Source organism: Typopeltis vanoorti, chromosome 2 (assembly GCF_054136105.1).
Source record: "Typopeltis vanoorti isolate ZY-2024b chromosome 2, IOZ_Tvanoo_1.0, whole genome shotgun sequence".
Taxonomy (NCBI): Eukaryota; Metazoa; Arthropoda; class Arachnida; order Uropygi; family Thelyphonidae; genus Typopeltis; species Typopeltis vanoorti.
This window is the reverse complement of record NC_143550.1, coordinates 94,096,266-94,114,095: the sequence shown is the minus strand read 5'-3', so window position 1 is coordinate 94,114,095 and position 17,830 is coordinate 94,096,266. Positions and strand designations below refer to the sequence as shown.

General features: G+C 34.7%; 1 protein-coding gene across 1 annotated transcript in view; it reads left to right on the top strand.

The window, feature by feature from the left end:
* LOC150109261 (ankyrin repeat, SAM and basic leucine zipper domain-containing protein 1-like) overlaps positions 1–17,830 on the top strand; it is a 162,119-nt gene that overhangs the window by 122,211 nt on the left and 22,078 nt on the right. Inside the window, exon 10 of the mRNA XM_090406814.1 lies at positions 12,677–12,797. Coding sequence (XP_090262940.1) covers positions 12,677–12,797 — 121 coding nt within the window. The remainder of the gene's footprint in view (positions 1–12,676; positions 12,798–17,830) is intronic.

The following is a 17,830-nucleotide window of genomic DNA, read 5'->3' as shown; positions in this document are numbered from 1 at the left end:
CTGCATCAGATTATGAGCCAACTTGCCCTTGGGAACCATCTCACACTACCTACCTCTCCAATGTCTAGCCTCTACCTTCCCTGCTTGTAGACAGAAGGTAGAGGCGAGGCTAGAAAGTAAAATGAACTCTTCCATCAGAAACATGTCTACTAAAAGTGTCTCTTCATTTGTTAAAAAAAGTTGACATTATTGGCGAGTTAGAACTTCGTGTGAAAAATGTTGAAGTATGTAAAAAGTTTTCTTTGTCTCCTTTTCAACAGTATTGACTGTAGAAGAATAATAATGTTTACAATATCGGCACAGAAAAACAACATAATAAAAAAAAAAAATTAGAGAGCTCAAGCTTACAAACGTCGATTAGACATTGCTTCCTCGATGTTTGGAAAATGAAGCATGCTTCATTTCCCATCATCTACCCCCCCCCCCCCCCCCCCAACAATATGGTGTCATAAAAACACTTACCCATAGAGCTTATAACTTTTCTTCTGATGAGACATCTCTTGCAACAGAACTCAATCATATATATATATATATATATATATATACACACACACACACACACCACATTTTTCTATCTAATGGTTACAGTTACCACAATATCAAAAAAATCGTTTCTCCAATCCATGACCTTCTCTTCAGAAAGATTTTGGTAATGCTATCACCATCCCCTATGTTTGAGGCACATCAGAAAAAATATTCAGAATTTTAAGAAATACAGTCTTTGAACACTTTCAAACCCCACTTAAAACAAGTTACCTTTATGACTTCCACTAAAAACAAATTCCAAATTACCTCTCCACTCAGTTCCAGGTGTATATAGAATTTCTTGTTCCCAAGTTGGCTTGCTATGGACAAACAGGGATATCAGCTACCATCTGAATGGAAGAACATTAAAAATACATTTGCAATCATGACTGGCCAATCTGATCTTGCAGACCATGCTTTGGATACAACTCACAGAATCAAGTGGAAAAAGACCATCATGTTCCATCACAGTAAATTTAGAAGAGAAAGACTGTTTTTAGAATCTGCTGCTGATCTTAAAAAATCAGCCTAATTTAAATAAATATGGTTGCATCTTCCCAAAATATGGGAACCACTAATACTTTGAAATTGCAGTTTTCATCCTAGGCTGCTGACTGGTGTTCATAGAGGGCAGCCCACCTAATTAGGACTCAAGTCTTTCTTCCACATGTTCCATGTAATTTTTTACTGCCTTTGGTGTGTGTGTGTGTGATACACATCTCATTTTGTACTCCCTGATGTTGTCTCTGTAACTGAGATGAGATATTGGAAGCATTAAATATTATTTTAATTGTTTCCTAGTTCTGTTTCACTCCATTAAACTTTTATCTTGATTTTTTTCCAGAAATTTAAACCTTAACACATGAAGCATTGCTTTAATGGTTCACTATGCAAAGAAGTGTTGGATTTTCAATAGATGGTCTGATCTTGAAGGCTCAAGCTGAAAAATTTGCTAAACAATTTTGATGTGACGATTTTATATGTAACAATGGTTGACCTAGATAATTGGAATCACGTTTATTCTGTGAGGAAACCAATTTGAATTAAATTGAAGTAGGAAGGATTGTAAAGGATTCCTCTTGCAGACATCTCTCTCTCTCTCTGAAGACTGCATCATTCAGTTCCTACAATGTTTAAATTCCTCATACCATTTCTACACAGATGAAAAAAATGGAGGGTTGGGTTGTAAAGAAGGAAGAAAAAAAGTTAAAATGCTATGAACAAATCTAATTGTATCATTCAGTCAGTTTTGATACTTTATTCTTCAGCTTTTACTCACTCTGTAAATTATACTTAAGAATTGTCTTTCTACCAATGAGAAGGGTTACTATCTAGACTGGTTTTGACCTTTATTGGAGTCTCAATCAATGGGAACAAGACCTGTGGAAATACTAAGAGCTAAATCAATGGCGGAAATTATGTTTCTAATACAAGTAGGAAAGTGGTGTATCAGCACATTATTAAAATACTCTTAATGTGTGTGTGTGTGAGAGAGAGAAAGATAAATGAGTAGAATTTACCCAATTCTTTCAATTGGATAATAGACTCGAGTCAAATGATGAAAATATGTTGTCATTATTATATGGAATTGTCAGTTTTGATACTTTATTCTTCAGCTTTTACTCACTCTGTAAATTATACTTAAGAATTGTCTTTCTACCAATGAGAAGGGTTACTATCTAGACTGGTTTTGACCTTTATTGGAGTCTCAATCAATGGGAACAAGACCTGTGGAAATACTAAGAGCTAAATCAATGGCGGAAATTGTTTCTAATACAAGTAGGAAAGTGGTGTATCAGCACATTATTAAAATACTCTTAATGTGTGTGTGTGTGTGAGAGAGAGAAAGATAAATGAGTAGAATTTACCCAATTCTTTCAATTGGATAATAGACTCGAGTCAAATGATGAAAATATGTTGTCATTATTATATGGAATTATAGCCAAAGCACTTAAGGCTGTGAGGCATATGTGTTTACTATGCCTGTGGTAAACGTAGTTTTTCTGTAATCTGGCCACAGTTTGCCTATTTTGTGGAATGAAAATCCTGTGTTCTGGAGAGAAAACCCTGCAACCTCTGTGTGAGGCAAGCTAACTTACCTTCAGATAAAACTTAAAAGTTCTTTGCTTGGTAGGATTCAAATGCAGAGTTAGAAAATAACTACTGTTACTAATGAGCAGCAGCCCTGCAAATACTTGAAGAAAAATTTTTATTTTAATCAACCTCCATGGAGTCAAAACAGATTCTTCATAGTAGGTCTTGCTCAGTGAGCAGCATATCATTATTGAACCTCAAACTTATTGACATTTCTAGTATTGACAATCCATTTCAGCAATGCCTTCCACTTACCACTCTCCGTGTAAAAAATTATATTTCTCACTCTCCCTCTTCTCTTTGCCACCTTTATACAGTTTCCTGGAATGGTCTTTTGTTCTCACCATCCTTTATTTATATAATTCCTTCTGCATTAATTCTCTATAATCCCCCTCATCAACTTAAGCATCCATATTACACTATCTCTATTCTCTGCCTGTCTGGTATCTATACAATTCCTCACACTTTATGTTTGTTACAGTTTACATTTTAACATTTTGTTACTCTTCTCTGTACTCTCCAGACCTTTTGCATTACATGGAAACTAGGTACCATTTGAATATAATAGTCTACATGTAGTCAGACTAATGTCGTTACAGTGGTATAATAACCTTCTTATCCCTACTTTTCATTCATTCATTTCATCACCTCTCCTCCCAGATCATGAATCCCATTACCTTCTGAAGCACAGTCTACCAATACAGTATACAACTCTTCACTTTTGCACTGCAAATGTAACACCTTAACATTAAATCTGCAACCCTAAATTTTCTTGGAGGGAGTTGACATCAGCATCACTTTTATAACTCTGCCAACTTTGCATCATCAGCCAACTAAATATTCGTCAGTTCATGTGAAACATCATTAACAATTAAGATAAAAAGGAGACCCAAACAGAACCTTTACATATGCTACTGTTACTATTCTTTTCTGGAACACTTCCTACACGCAATTTGTTTATATCATTCCGAGAGCATGTCTTATCCATCTGATCAATCTGTTATCCATTCCCATCTTTCCCCAACTTCTATTCCTTGACTTGACCATTTTAAAGAATCTTATGTCTATCAACCAATCTTATATTTTATTCCTGATTTCTATCGTGCTTTAACTACAACTGCAGATATACAGACTGATCTGTAATTGTAACCATCTTTTCTAACATCATTCTTTTTTGATGGTAATATTTTGCAGACCTTCCTGTTGCAAAACTCATTAAACAACCAGATCAAAGGCATAGCTTACCCTTTTGCTTATATCATACTGGTGTGGAAGTGAATAATGCTGTGCAACACCTGAAAGGGAGGCAAATTCTAGATGGCCTAGAAGCAAAAGAATTAGATGTGTGAAGTATTGAGTGGGCTAGATGTTGTTGTTGTAAGACCTTGAGAATGAATGAGATCACAGTATGACATATGCTAACAAAGTGCTCATGGTCACCTATTACCATAACCACCACTGGTGTCATCCTTCCCTAATTCTTATTTTAACTTGCCGTAAAGTGGAAAAATTTCCTTGAATTTTCTTTAATCTGACTGACCATTCTTCCTTATCTCATACTTTATCTTTCTTTACCATGTTTGTTAGTTTTCTAGCCTTTTTCTTATATCTCCTTCATAACAACTTCTTTTTCCAACACTGCTTTGCCTAATTCCACTCCTAGTCCATTTTCTTAACTTTTGGTTTATACAGTTGCATGTTTCAGATGTGTCCTAACCAATTTGCCATGCTGTGAATGATTTAAGGGGTGCTTAAGGGTCAAAGCTGTATAACTGAGAGGAGACCTCCACACAGCCTTTCAAGGAATGCAGAGAACCGACCAGGGCTTCTGACCTAATGTCCAATCCTCACCTTCTCGTGGTGCACCCTGTTGGGTATCTACTTGAATACTGAACGAACGAGGATGGGCTGGCAATTTGGGATTTAGCCTACCAAATTGTATTCTTATTGGTTAAACCAAAATAAAAAAATGATGGTACAACATGACAAAATTTCATGCCAGCTGGGACGTCGCCCGGTTAAACAAGTTGAGTGTTCCTGGCAAGATCTATGCAAGTATACTTGAGAAACGGTTGAGAAGAATTGTGGAAGAAAAGCTTGGTTAAGAACAAGCTGGATTCAGGCCAAATAGAGGCTGTCTGGATCAGATCTTCACTTTACGACAAATAGTCTAGAAAGCGTGCGTGGGAATATAACAAAGATCTGTATTTACGTTTTGTCGATTTGGAAAAGGCATATGACAAGGTGCCAAGGAGAAGCTATTCAATATGCTACAGTTATATGGTGTCAATGGGGCATTATATCAAGCAATATTTAGTCTTTATTTGAGTTCTAAGTCAGCAGTTAGAATTGAAGGAAGTACAGGAAGATTGGTTTAATGTTAAATCTGGAGTGAGACAAGGATGTACATCATCTGCTCTGTTATTCATTATCTATATGGATCACATTATGAAGGAAAGTGGTATTAAACATGATATCAGAATTGGAGATGTTAATGTCAGCTCTTTGCTTTATGCAGACAATGTTATTCTTCTAAATAAATGGTATGGCCACTACAAGTTTTCAATATTCTGACTAAATTGAATAACTGTTGTAATACATATGGTATGAAGGTCAGCAATAAAAAGACAAAGACAATGAAAATAGGCAGAATTATTGAAAATGTCAATGCGTTTTGAATGGAGAACCTGTGGAAACAAGTGAAACATTTAAGCTACTTAGGCACGATTTTTAGTGAAGATGGTAAATTAAATATAGAAATAGATAACAGAATCGGCAAAGCTGGTATGGTGGGAAGTTAATTGAATAAATTCATATGGAATAAGAAAGAAATTAGTCGGAACACTAAATTAGCTGTATACAAGACAGTGTTCAAACCAGTTTTAACTTATGGATCTGAGAGCTGGGTCAGAAGTAAAACACTTGACCAAAGACTAGAGACCGTAGATATGAGAGTCCTGAGAAAGATTAGAGGCGTGAACAGATGGCATCAATGGCAATATCATATTAAAAACGAGGATATTAGGAAAGAACTTGACATTGTCAGCATCCAGGAATGCATTTGCAGAGCTAATCTCAGGTGGTATGGTCACTTAAACAGAATGGGCAAAGAAAGATTAGCAAAACAAGTGTTTTCTGCCAGGTTGGCAGGAAAACGACCCAGAGGAAGACCAAGATATAGGTGGATTGATACAGTACAAAGTGCCTTAGACGATAGAAATATAAGATCTGATAATGTTGGAGTCTTGACAAGTAACAGACTGATTTGGAGGAAAATTGTTGATATGAAGTTAGTAATGATGTAAATTTTTTTTCATGTAGTACTATCATATCCTGTACACCCCTTGAGGGTACATGGCAGGAATTTGATGATGATGGTGAATGATTTAAAAGTTGAGTTGATAGTTGAATGTCTGCTTACTTTTTAATGACAATTGATTTATTACCAGATTTTTTACTTTTCTTACAGCTGTAAGTCAAGTTTCTCAGAGTTAACTGAAATTCTTTATATAATTTTAGATAAAATCCAGAATTTTTTTTAAAGTTTATTTACAAAGTTTATTTCTGTAACATATGAATTAACAGGTATGGATTTCACTTCTCCACAAAAATTGTATTTATTTGGAAAGAATTACAAAATTTCAAATTTTTATTGAAACAGACTACAGTACACAATTCTCCCACAATTTGGACATTGAAAATAGCTCTTTTTTCTCTTCGTAATAGAATATGCTGTGAGGGATGAGATTCTTATTTTGTAAATGACATGACAAAATCATCACAGTTTATTCACAATATGATACAATGTGAAAAGGGAAAAAGAGATTTATATTAAAAATTAAATATTGCAAATTATGGTCTTCCAAGTCTCTCTATCTTGAGCTAACTGGTAGATGTCAGATGGAGTTTCAGCCTACTGTTGGTTTTACATATGTATTGCCAAAATTGTTTGCATGGTCTTCCTCTACTGCAATTGCCATCTTCTGGTTTGTACAGGATGGGGGATTCCAAAAAGGGTGAGATTTCAGGATGTCTGAGTTGATGTCCAAGCCATCTGAGTTGTAATTTTTTGACTATATTGACAAGTGGTTCTTGCTTAGCCAGACTTTAGCACAGCAGAGTTAGTGACACGGTCCATCCAAGTGTAATCAAGGATCAGTCTGAGATATGTAGTTCCAAAGGAGTTAATTGGATCTGTAGTTTTTTTTTTTGTGGTTATTGTCCATACAAGAAGATGGATCTACTGGTTGAATGGTATAGTCTTAATTTCTTAATGGTAAAGTCTTTAATGATATTAATGATGATTTCCAGATGGGGCAGAGTTTGTTATGGAAGACTAGCACCAGCTGTTTATGCTTTCTAATTTCATTTTCTGTATTGCTGGTGTACCATCCAATGCATTGAAAGTCCTTTATTCTTTTTAAGGTTTTATTGTTGATATGAAGTATAAAGTTTTCATAACCTATTGAGAATAATTTGAAATTTTGGATAATGATCTGCAGACCAATAAGTTTGGCCTGTGCCTCTAGTAGACTGAGATGTTTTTGTGCATTTGTTGGTTCTGCATCAATAAGTACAACATCGTCAGCAAAGCTAAGATCAGTTATTTGCATGGTGTGGAGGTGGATGTTCTAATATCTAAAACCAAGATCTTCTGTGTTAATGTTCCGGAAGATGTAGTCCAAGCATATTAAAAACAAATAAGGTGCTAGTACATCATGATCTTCCTCTACCGTTTTCACTGGAAATGATTCAGATGTTTCTGTTTTAAAGATTACTGTAGCATTGTAATCTTTATAAGGTGCTGAGATTGCTTGTATGTATTTGAGGGTAGACCATAGACACTGAGTATTTTAAACATTGCTTCTCTATTAATGAAGTCGAAGGCTTTTTGGAAGTTTATAAAGGTTGAAATGAGTGGTAAGTTTTTATCATGTGAACCTTCTATGATTCTTCTTATGCAGAGTATCTGTTCCACTGTACATTATTTTTTCTTAAAAGTGGTGATAATTAAGGTTCTAATCTATTGAGTATCATCCTATTGTAGATTTTAACTATGGTTGATAGCAAAGTAATGCCTCTGTAGTTATCCATTTTATTAAGACTGTCCTTTTTGGGTATAGGGACAATTAGGCCTTGTTTCCATTGTTGAGGTATTATTTCAGTGTTTAAAGCTTGATTCATTATGGCAAGAAGATTAGAATATGTATTATACCCAGAATTTTTGAAAGCTTCTGCTCTGATTCCATCAGTCCCTGGGGACTTTCCTGCTTTGGTTTGATAGAGTTTAGTTCAACCTTATTATATGCTTGACAGCTCTTGATTGATCTGATCCACTTTCCATTGATTAGGATGTGGTCTATTTGGGAATGAGAACCATTTGGATTTTCCCAGGTCCATAGCCTTCCTTTTGGATGGAGAAATTTGGTTTGGGTGATTACCATGCTATTTTTAGTTCATTTTCAGCGAAGTCTTCACAGTTTATTGGTTGAGCGGTGGTTAGATGTAGGTCCACTAGCTGATTTGAATGTTGGGGATTATCAACATACAGTAATTCTTGAAAGTAGTTTCTCCATTCTTTCATCAAGTTCGAATTTAGATAGCTGTCTACATTTTTGTCATGTGTGACAATATTTCCACTTCTTTTTTGTTTTGTGGTGACAGATATAATTTATCATTTGAAGTGTTTCTAGTATCCCCAGTTTTATTATAATTTTCAAGTTCCTTGCAGTATTTACTTATTTGATTTTCTTTGTCTCTGATCATTGGTTCATTGACCTTCTTATTTAAAATGTCTAATTGAGCTCTATTTATTTCATTCCTGTTTGAGCAGTAGAGTTTCCATGCTTTATTTCTTTCATCTATATATTTTTTAGCTTTAGGGATAATCCATTTTTCCGAGACTCTTGTTGCTGTTTCCAAGAATTTTGTTGGATGTTATGTTTATTGCTTCAATGATATCCTTATACTTTTCATTAACTGAATCTTTAAGAATGTTTCCATATTGTCTTCTAATGTGCTGTGGAAAGATGCTGCAATTTGTGGGTTATTTAGTTTGTCCCAGTTGTATTGTTTCTTTGTAGGCCTGTTATTTTTAGAGGCTTTTAGTGAAAGTTTAATGTGGGCACTGATTATTCTGCGGTTAGAGTTTAGTTCAACCTTATTATATGCTCGACAGCTCTTGATTGATCTGATCCACTTTCCATTGATTAGGGTGTGGTCTATTTGGGAATGAAAATCATTTGGATGTTCCCAGGTCCATAGCCTTCCTTTTGGATGGGGAAATTTGGTTTGGGTGATTACCATGTTATGGTTATCGCAGAGGTTCATAAGAGAATGTTTATTGTTATTTGTGGTTTCATGATAAGTATATTTACCCACGTTTTTCATAGTATTGGCAATGTCTTTACCAATTTGGGCATTAAAATCACTACCAATGAGTGCGATGTTGTGAACTGGGATGTTCATGACAGTTTCAGAAAGATTTTTATAATAGGTGTCTTTGTGTTCTAGTGAAGCACATTTTGTAGGAGCATATGTGGATATTGTCAGTTTTCAGTTGGTACTTATGGTTATAAGAAGAATTCTTTCAGATACCTTTTAATTGATGTTACTTTTTCTGCTAGTTCCTTCTTGAGTATTATTCCAACCCCTCCAGTTCCATCATTGTTTGCTGAGTTATAAATAAATCTCCATTTTTTGTCAGCTGATGATATTTCATTCACTTCATGATTGTCAGTTCTCCATCTGTGTTCTTATATACGTATGTCTATGTTGACTTTTTCTGCTCCTATAAGTAGCTCAAAAATTTTCCAGTTTTCTTGAGTGTCTGTACGTTGTATGCTGAGAAGATGAGATTAGATTTCCATAATTTAATTTAATCATACTTGTACCTTTATTCAACCAAGAACTTCCTGGAAGGCTTTGATCCTTGGTGTTCATAGTAACTATCAGCAGTTGAGGCACTAGTCTGTGTGGAAGTAACTGATATTTCTTTTCCTTTCGTAATCATGTAATATCCATATACTGGGCGATTGGCCCTAATATGTTTTACTAGTCACGTTACCCTACTGGGAATTTATGCAGTGTTTCCCGAAGGACACCACGAGGAGGTGTGACTTAGATTTTACCTCCCCCCCGACAGAAAATACTGTTCTCTAAATCTAAGATGGTTTTCAGCTGATGAGTCATCAGCTGAAAATAATAAAATTTTATTATTTTAATTATTAATTTTATAGAAAATAAAATAATAGTCATCAGTAATAAAATAATAATAATAATAACAAGAACTAGCTCATTGCATATGTCTGAGTTGATTTCTTGCCAAGAAAGTATCCAGTTACGTATATTTGAAATTGAATCTTTGAAAAAGATTTTCTGTTGCTATATAATAACAGCACAGCAATTATAAATAACACTACTCATCATGTTAGTGCTTATTTCTTTATTTCCTTCACAGTGATTGTTTTGTCCCTTGATCTTGGGTTCTTATTTTTTAGGCATGTAATTTGACTTGGTTTCAGGATATTTTGAAAAGACTATCAACAATTTTGAAGATTATCAAAGCCTCTTTCTGCTTTTCTAATATGCAATGTTACTATCACTTCCATAGTGCAGCGGTCAGGATGACATATATCCCTCAAGTGAGAAGAACTACATTCACATCCTACAATATATTCCTTTATAAAGAATTTTATAACAGCTTTTCACTGAAGCTCTAACAGCAGGGTTTTTCTTCTAAAAATGTAGATTTTTCATCCTGCAAACCAGCTGGAAACTCACACATATTAATAAAATAATACATTGACTTCATAGCCTTACTTGTCAAGGCAGTAATTTGAACCATCAGAACTGATTCATCTACTAATTGTTTTAAATACTCCCTCTGCCTTGAAGCTTGTTCATAACTTATAAACTTATTTTTGTGTTATCAAATGTTTTACGAAGCGCTTTTGGAAATTAGAATTCCTTCAGGTTAAAAATCATATGAATAGCATTTAAGCCATATAACGTTATATAGTGTGTTCATTATGTTAAAACTTTATCCAAAGTCAAGAAACTAGGCACACTTTGAGTACACTTGGGTGTGGCAGTCAACTGATTTAAGGAGGTGGCAAATTATAGATTCAAGTTTAGCTGAACACTGACTATGGGCATTTCTATACAATTAGCACACAACAGTAACTGAGCATGTTGTTTCCAGAATGCAACCTATGAGAGATGTTTAATCTGGGAAAAAAAATATTAAGGTATGCTGTTTTCAAAGGAAACAGACTTTAAAGTGCAGAAGATATGTATAGGAATTTAACTTTTGTGTTTCCTAAAGTTGATGTACTGTAAAAGAGATTTAGGAACAAAATGCATGAAGGAGATAAAAACATTTTGGACAACTCTGAATGAACATATAGTAGTAGTCCAGAAGTTATCAGAATAATGCACAAAAATGTTATCTCTTTCACAGATCTTTGCAATCAACAAGGAATATATAGTTACGAGCCTTAATTCATCAAATGGATTTTTGTCAAATGTAAGTAGTTAGTTGACACAAATAATTCTTCTGTAGTAGTAATGTGATCTGTTTTCAAGGGCAGAAGTAGCTGTTGCTGAGACATTTCTCATTTGCAGACTATCAAAGCAAATTTTTGTCTTCTTGCTGTGCCAACATTTGTATAAAAGGTCATGCAAGATAGTGTACAACCTCTATAGCAGTGCTTCCCAAACTGTGGCTTGCAGCCACCTTGGGGGCCATAGGTTTTGTTCAGGGGGGCTGTGAAATAATGAAACCAAATTAAAAATCTTTTAAGACTAAGTACATTTTTTTTTATCTTAAAAGAAACATTTAATTTTTATTATTTATTTCTTTTTTTGTTATTTTTTATATTTTAATGGAAAAAATCACACATTGGTGTTGGTTCACAAATTTTGTTTCCTGTGTATTTTGGCACTTAATGAATATTAGTAAATATATGCTTATTCATAAGTTTCATTTCAAAGCAGAAATCTAACAATTGCAGTTTCAAATATTTCACCTGATATTGGTGTAGCAGTATTGAAATACATCCATCACATTAAATTGTTATTAAACTTCTTTTATGTTTTTAATTCTTTCTTATTTTTAATCATTTTATGTTTCATGTGCTTGTACTGCAAATGTACAATAACAGAATATCTATATAAAAGTATGCGATAATGTGCCATGTCAAATATGTATGTAAGATGCTAAAAATGTATAATATTTGCATTTGATTTTTGCAATATTTTCTGTGTATGCTTTGTATTGAATATAAATACAATAAATATAATAATATACGTCTATATTACGATTTTTTTTCGAGGGGTCATGAAATATTTTAATTTTTCCAAAGGGGGCCCCTGACATTCAGAAGTTTGGGAAGCACTGCTCTATAGTATTTGTATTTAGGAGTTGTGTCTATTTTTCAAGAGAGAGAGTATAACCTAGAGTGGTAACCAGTTTGATGTATCTGTTCACACAATCTCCATCCAGCTACAGGAATTGTTTGTTTAAATAGCATGAACCTTTACCAGCACTACAGTTGGTGATATTAGTAAAGGTAGGTTTCCAGCATTTCCATTTTGGCTAAATGGATAGTGTATATGTTTTTAATATGAATCTTGGATTCTGTATTTAAGTGGTAAATGATTTTTCATCTCCTGGTGTGAGACTACCACCCTGCATATGGAGGCCAGAAATGGCTAAAAAAATTACTATGTTTGGTTTTAGGGGGGTGGAGTTGGATTATCAAACTCTTGGCCTTCCTAGGGTGCTGATATGCTATAAAGGTTGTAGATTTATAACTTTTTGTGATCAGAGCTATCATTTGGTGGGGGAGTGCTCCACTTGCTGACATTGTACAGCGTGCATTGACCACTTTTATGTAATTGTAATTTTTTTTTGTTGAAGTTTTTATACGTATATTCTTCATTCTAAATGTGCAGTTCATATTATAGTGAGATCTGATTGTATATGAATTTATCAAATATATGTTCATTTTTTAAGTTATTTTATAATGGTTCCTGTTTTTTTAACTTATATTAGTTGTCCAGATACAGTAGCAATGATGACTAACATTGCAAATCATGTTGGCTACATAGAATGTACAGTTGCTTATATTAGACAACAGATACAAGCAAAACCTAGGATATTAGAGCTAGGACAGGTAAAATTCATTTTTTATTTCTCATATCAAGTATTAAAATTATTATGATGTTTGAATTCCTTAATTGTCCAGTGATTCGCTTACAGAATGGTGTGATAAATAAAAACAATTGGATTGATAGAATTACTTAAATGGTTGTTTCTGAAATTATGCAAATAACTATTTTGTAAGCATGGATGAAAAAAATCATAACAGGGCTACATACAACCAGTGTATTTATGGCTTCAGGCAGTTTTTGTAACCATTAATTAGGCATAAATTTATTATAACCAAGATTGAACTTGTTATTGGTAATATAACATGCTGGAGGTTGTGCATCTTATAATGTGTTGTACCATAGATTTGAAAAAAAGGTTAAGAAAGAAGCTTGTTACGTTAGACTTGAAGGCCTGAAGATTCTGCTCATTAAGAAATATATAAGAGTGAAAACTGTTGAAAAAAAAAAAAAAGAATGAACGAAGAGGAATAAAAAATATAATTTATACTAGACAAATTATATTCTAATTTGAATCTTTTACCAAAGCATGTGCAAGCAAAGTTTATACCTGAAATATCTTTCAGCTGTAAGATATAGACTAGGCTACTTGTAAATAGAAGTAGATAACTTCACAATGAATTGCTGTTTCCCTGGGTCTAGTTACCCTTTCCATAATGCAGCAATATATACATTCAGAAGGAAGTGTGCTTTGCATTCTGGGCTATTAGGCCAATTTGATGTGAAGCCATCTGCCTCCATACACAAGTAGCTCATCCGTGAAGATAATTTCTGCATATACTTTGTTTACTCATGCTTTAGTAAAAGATTAAAAGAAGAATATAATTTCTTGTCTGTTATAATTTATTTTCAAATCAAGTGGAAAAATCTTTTTACAACTATTTCTAATCCGGAGTATTTTAATAATATGGTTGATACACTTTTCTACTTGTATTTGAAAAATGACTTTTACATTCTTTTAGCTTTTACTTCTCCATAGTCTAGTTCCATTAGTGAGACCTTAGTAAGAAGGTCCAAATTGATCTGAGTAGTGATCCTTCCCACAATACTTGACAATATATACACACCTCAAATGAATCGTGCATCGTTACATTGCATTATGGACTACTAGGGCAATTTGATGCGAAGTCATCTGACAACAGATGATTTCACATATTATCAGATACTAGAAGTTTATTAATAGAGACGTGTGTTAGACATATAATTTTTAAATAACGGCTTCACATATGTAAGAGAAAGCTAAATATAATTTATTACTGCTATATATGTTGCTCAATATGTCATGAGCTTCATTGAGGGAGAAGACAGAAGAAATGGTAACATTTAAATTCTGAATACAAGAACGAGCCATACAGCATGTATATAATATCACGTGTCTTGGTCGCAGCTGCACATAGGAGGAAACACTATTAGTTTTAATTAATCGATTTAAATTATAACAGCAATCACTTTCTAAAGATGGTGACATAGGGTTTCACGTGATTCAAAAATTACAGTAGCAAACAAATTAATCTGAACACTCACATTTTAAAGAAAAATTTTAATTTCACAAGAAAATAAGTACAAAAATTAAACTCCAACTTTAACTAATGTGCTACTCTGTTCCTACTAAGTTCAGGAATTTGTTTAGGCAAAGACTCTACCAATGTAGAACATATTTTTTTTTTTTTTTATTTCTGCATCTCAAAACATACTTTTATAATGGATTATATTAAGTTATCCTTTGTATCACAGTTTCATTTTCCAAGTCTCTTTTTCACTATGGCCCACAAATTTTCTACTGGGTTAATATCAGGAGAATTATCTGGCCACTGAAACAATTGGATGTTGTAATTTTTTGAGGAACTCTCACTATTTTTGAAGTGTGGCATGGAGCAAGATCCTGTTGGAAGATGAGTTCTTTGTTTTTCTGGATCTGTAGGATCACTCTTTTCGCCAATATTTTTATGTATTGGTCACTTTTCATCATACCATCAACAAGCACAAGTGATCCGGACCATCATGTGTAAAATAAAAACCGCAGAACATCTTTTAGCTAGAAGATTGTTTAGGGGATTGTTGAAGGTGCTCAGGAGAGGTCTTCTTAGCCACTGCAAACATAGTTACTTACTCTCCTTGGACAAAGAAATGGCTCTCATCTGAGAATATGACCTTCTTCCACTTCTCAATAGTCCAATCTTGTACAATTTGGTTCACTGGAGCCTCTTTCTGCATAGCCTTTTGCCAACAGTTGTTTCTTTTTTTTGGTCTGTGAGTAGTCCTGCCTGCTTCCAACAGTCTTTGACAGACTCATGCTAGAAACATTAATCCTACTTACTGCCAAATCTCCATTTAAGTTTATACACTACAAATGTGAGCTTGTTTACACTATTAAAAACACACAACACTTAATAAACATTGCAGAGACAGTTAAAATGCAGCACTCAACCAAAATAGTGAACTAAAACCAAAACAAAATTATTGTGAACTGAAACAAAAACCAAAAATTTGACGAAAATTCGGCTTGTTTGAATTAATTTTTTCTACTATAGATGATGGAATTTGAACCTGCTTTAGTGTAGCAGCTTAGTACAGTTCCATTGAATTCTTTCTAGTGTCGATGACATGAGAAGCGAGTACTGAGCCTTCAGATTCTGAAAATCTTATATAATCTTGATGTTCTGTGATTCTGATGGTAGCAGAAAGTAGCAAAGACGACAAGAACAGGATATTTGATAATACCATGCAAAGATAGAGATGGATATGTCATACACAAATTTGATAGGAGGATAGATATGTTATACACAAACTTTGTTTGTTTATACTTAGGTTAAAAAAAAAAAAAAGGATTCATGCCACCCATCCAGCACAAAAACTAATGGTCAACAGTACTCTCAAACATAGAGCCCTACAATTTGCTCATTGAGTAGATGCTCAAGAAGGAATATGAAATTATTAGCCAAACGTTTCTAAAAAAATGGCTACAACAAAAAACATTTCGCAAGATCCTCCACAATAATGCCATTAAAAGCAAAAAAGATTACAAAAATGCCCTAGCCATACCGTACATTAGGGGAATATCAGAATAAATAGAATGCTACATAAATATAACATTAAGGCAACCTTCAAACCTCCAGCAAAATGAAAAAGTATTCTCAGCTCATTCAAAGATCCTCTTGCCTACTATTTACAAAATTTTACAAAATTCATTGCACCTGCAATCTACTCTACATAAGGCAAATGGGCACACCATTCCAATAAGAAAAGACCAACAACAAACCGCACATTAAATTCCTCCACTATGATAAAACAGATCTCAAAACCATGCACATCAACTATGTCACAGAACCAACTTGTAGGGCACCAATTCCCTACACCGCACTAAAACCTGGTTTGAAAGAAAGTTCAAGGAAGCTTGTGAGATGCTGAAATGTCATCCAAATCTTAACAAGAATCTGGAGGACCCATCAGAACATGATGGCAGAACCCAACACAAGAAAACCTTAACATAAGAGTATTGTAGAAAGGTGTTTAATGTAGTTCCATTATAAAACTTTTTTAAATTTTTATTTATTTATTTTTAATCATCTGTATATTATACTTATATGTTAGAAAAAATATTTTATTTTGTTAATTTATATTTGTACGTGGCCTGTGTAGCTCAGTGGAATTGGTGCTTGCATCTTCTGCGCTAAGCTACCTGAAGATAGACTTAAGTTCAAGTCTAGTTGCTGGCTGGAGGAACTCTTTCTGAGCCTTTCTTCGACTGGTATAAACAGCCTGCCAGAACATCCAAACTTCTAATTCATTTTCTGCTTACACCTGTCCTAGTATTACTTAAACAATGTGCGTCACACTTCACTTTTATTGACTGATAATGGATATTTATTTATTCTTATGGCAAAAGGAATACAAAACAACTACAGGTCAATGTCCAGTCTGGAAAGCCAATCCAAGGCCTCATCCATCTCCTTGTGGATGTCCTGTAGGCCACCACTGTGAAATTGGCCCTTGGGCAGTCATTCCAAATATGAGTAATCATCTGAGCCACGGGAGAATAATCACAATAAGGGTGGCCTAACAGCCTCCATTTATGTAGTAGGTAGGTAGCCACATCTGCCCTGGTTAGTTCTGATCCTGTTGATTGACCAAATCTTCTTAGGAAGAGCAAAACCAGGCTGCTGAGCACGGATCTTCTACCAGGAAGCCGTTTGTTGGGCAGCTGAAGAGAGTTCATCCATGGACCAGAGAGACTTTCTAGATTTTAGGCGAAGACTAGGTGGATTTATGAGAGTCTGGTGCAGGGGCAGGAGTAGGTTGTTCATTGCTTTATTAAATTCTTTAATCAAGGCTTGTTATCTTCATATGTTTTGTGGAGCAATGTTAGGACAGCCAGGAGAGGGGGGGGGGGGGGCTTCTCACTGTCCCACTAATTGTGCGCATGGTAGAGTTTAGCTGGGTGTCTATAATGTTAGTGTATGCACCTCTTTCCCAGGCAGGGGCACAATATTCTGCTGCAGAGAATGCGAGGGCTAGTGCAGACCACCTTAGGACTTCTGCACCACAACCCCAGGTTGTTTCAGCAAGCCTTGAAATGATATTGTTTCTCGTTTTAATTTTGTTGGACAGGTTGGTGATGTGCCTTTTATAGGCTAGGCTTCTGTCCAGGCTCATTCCAAGGTATTTTGGGTGAGGCTCGTGTTCTACCATTTTTTCACAGAAAGATAGGTTGAGGTGTCGATTCGTCTCTGTATTGTTCAGGTGAAATACTGTGGACACCGTTTTTGTTGGATTTGGCTTCAAGTACCACTGCTTGAAGTACTCTTCCAGGATGTTCAGGTCTGTGTTCAAGATTGGCAAAGGAGATAGATTGATGTAGGATTGCCAGGTCATCAGCATTCATATACTTGCTTGAGCTGGTATGTGGTAAGTCGTACACGTAGATGTTAAAAAGTAAAGGGGATAACACAGAGCCCTGAGGGAGACCATTGTGATGGAATCTGGGCCTGCTCTTTTTTCTGCCAATATGGACCCAGATCTTTCTGTTGGAGAGAATGGA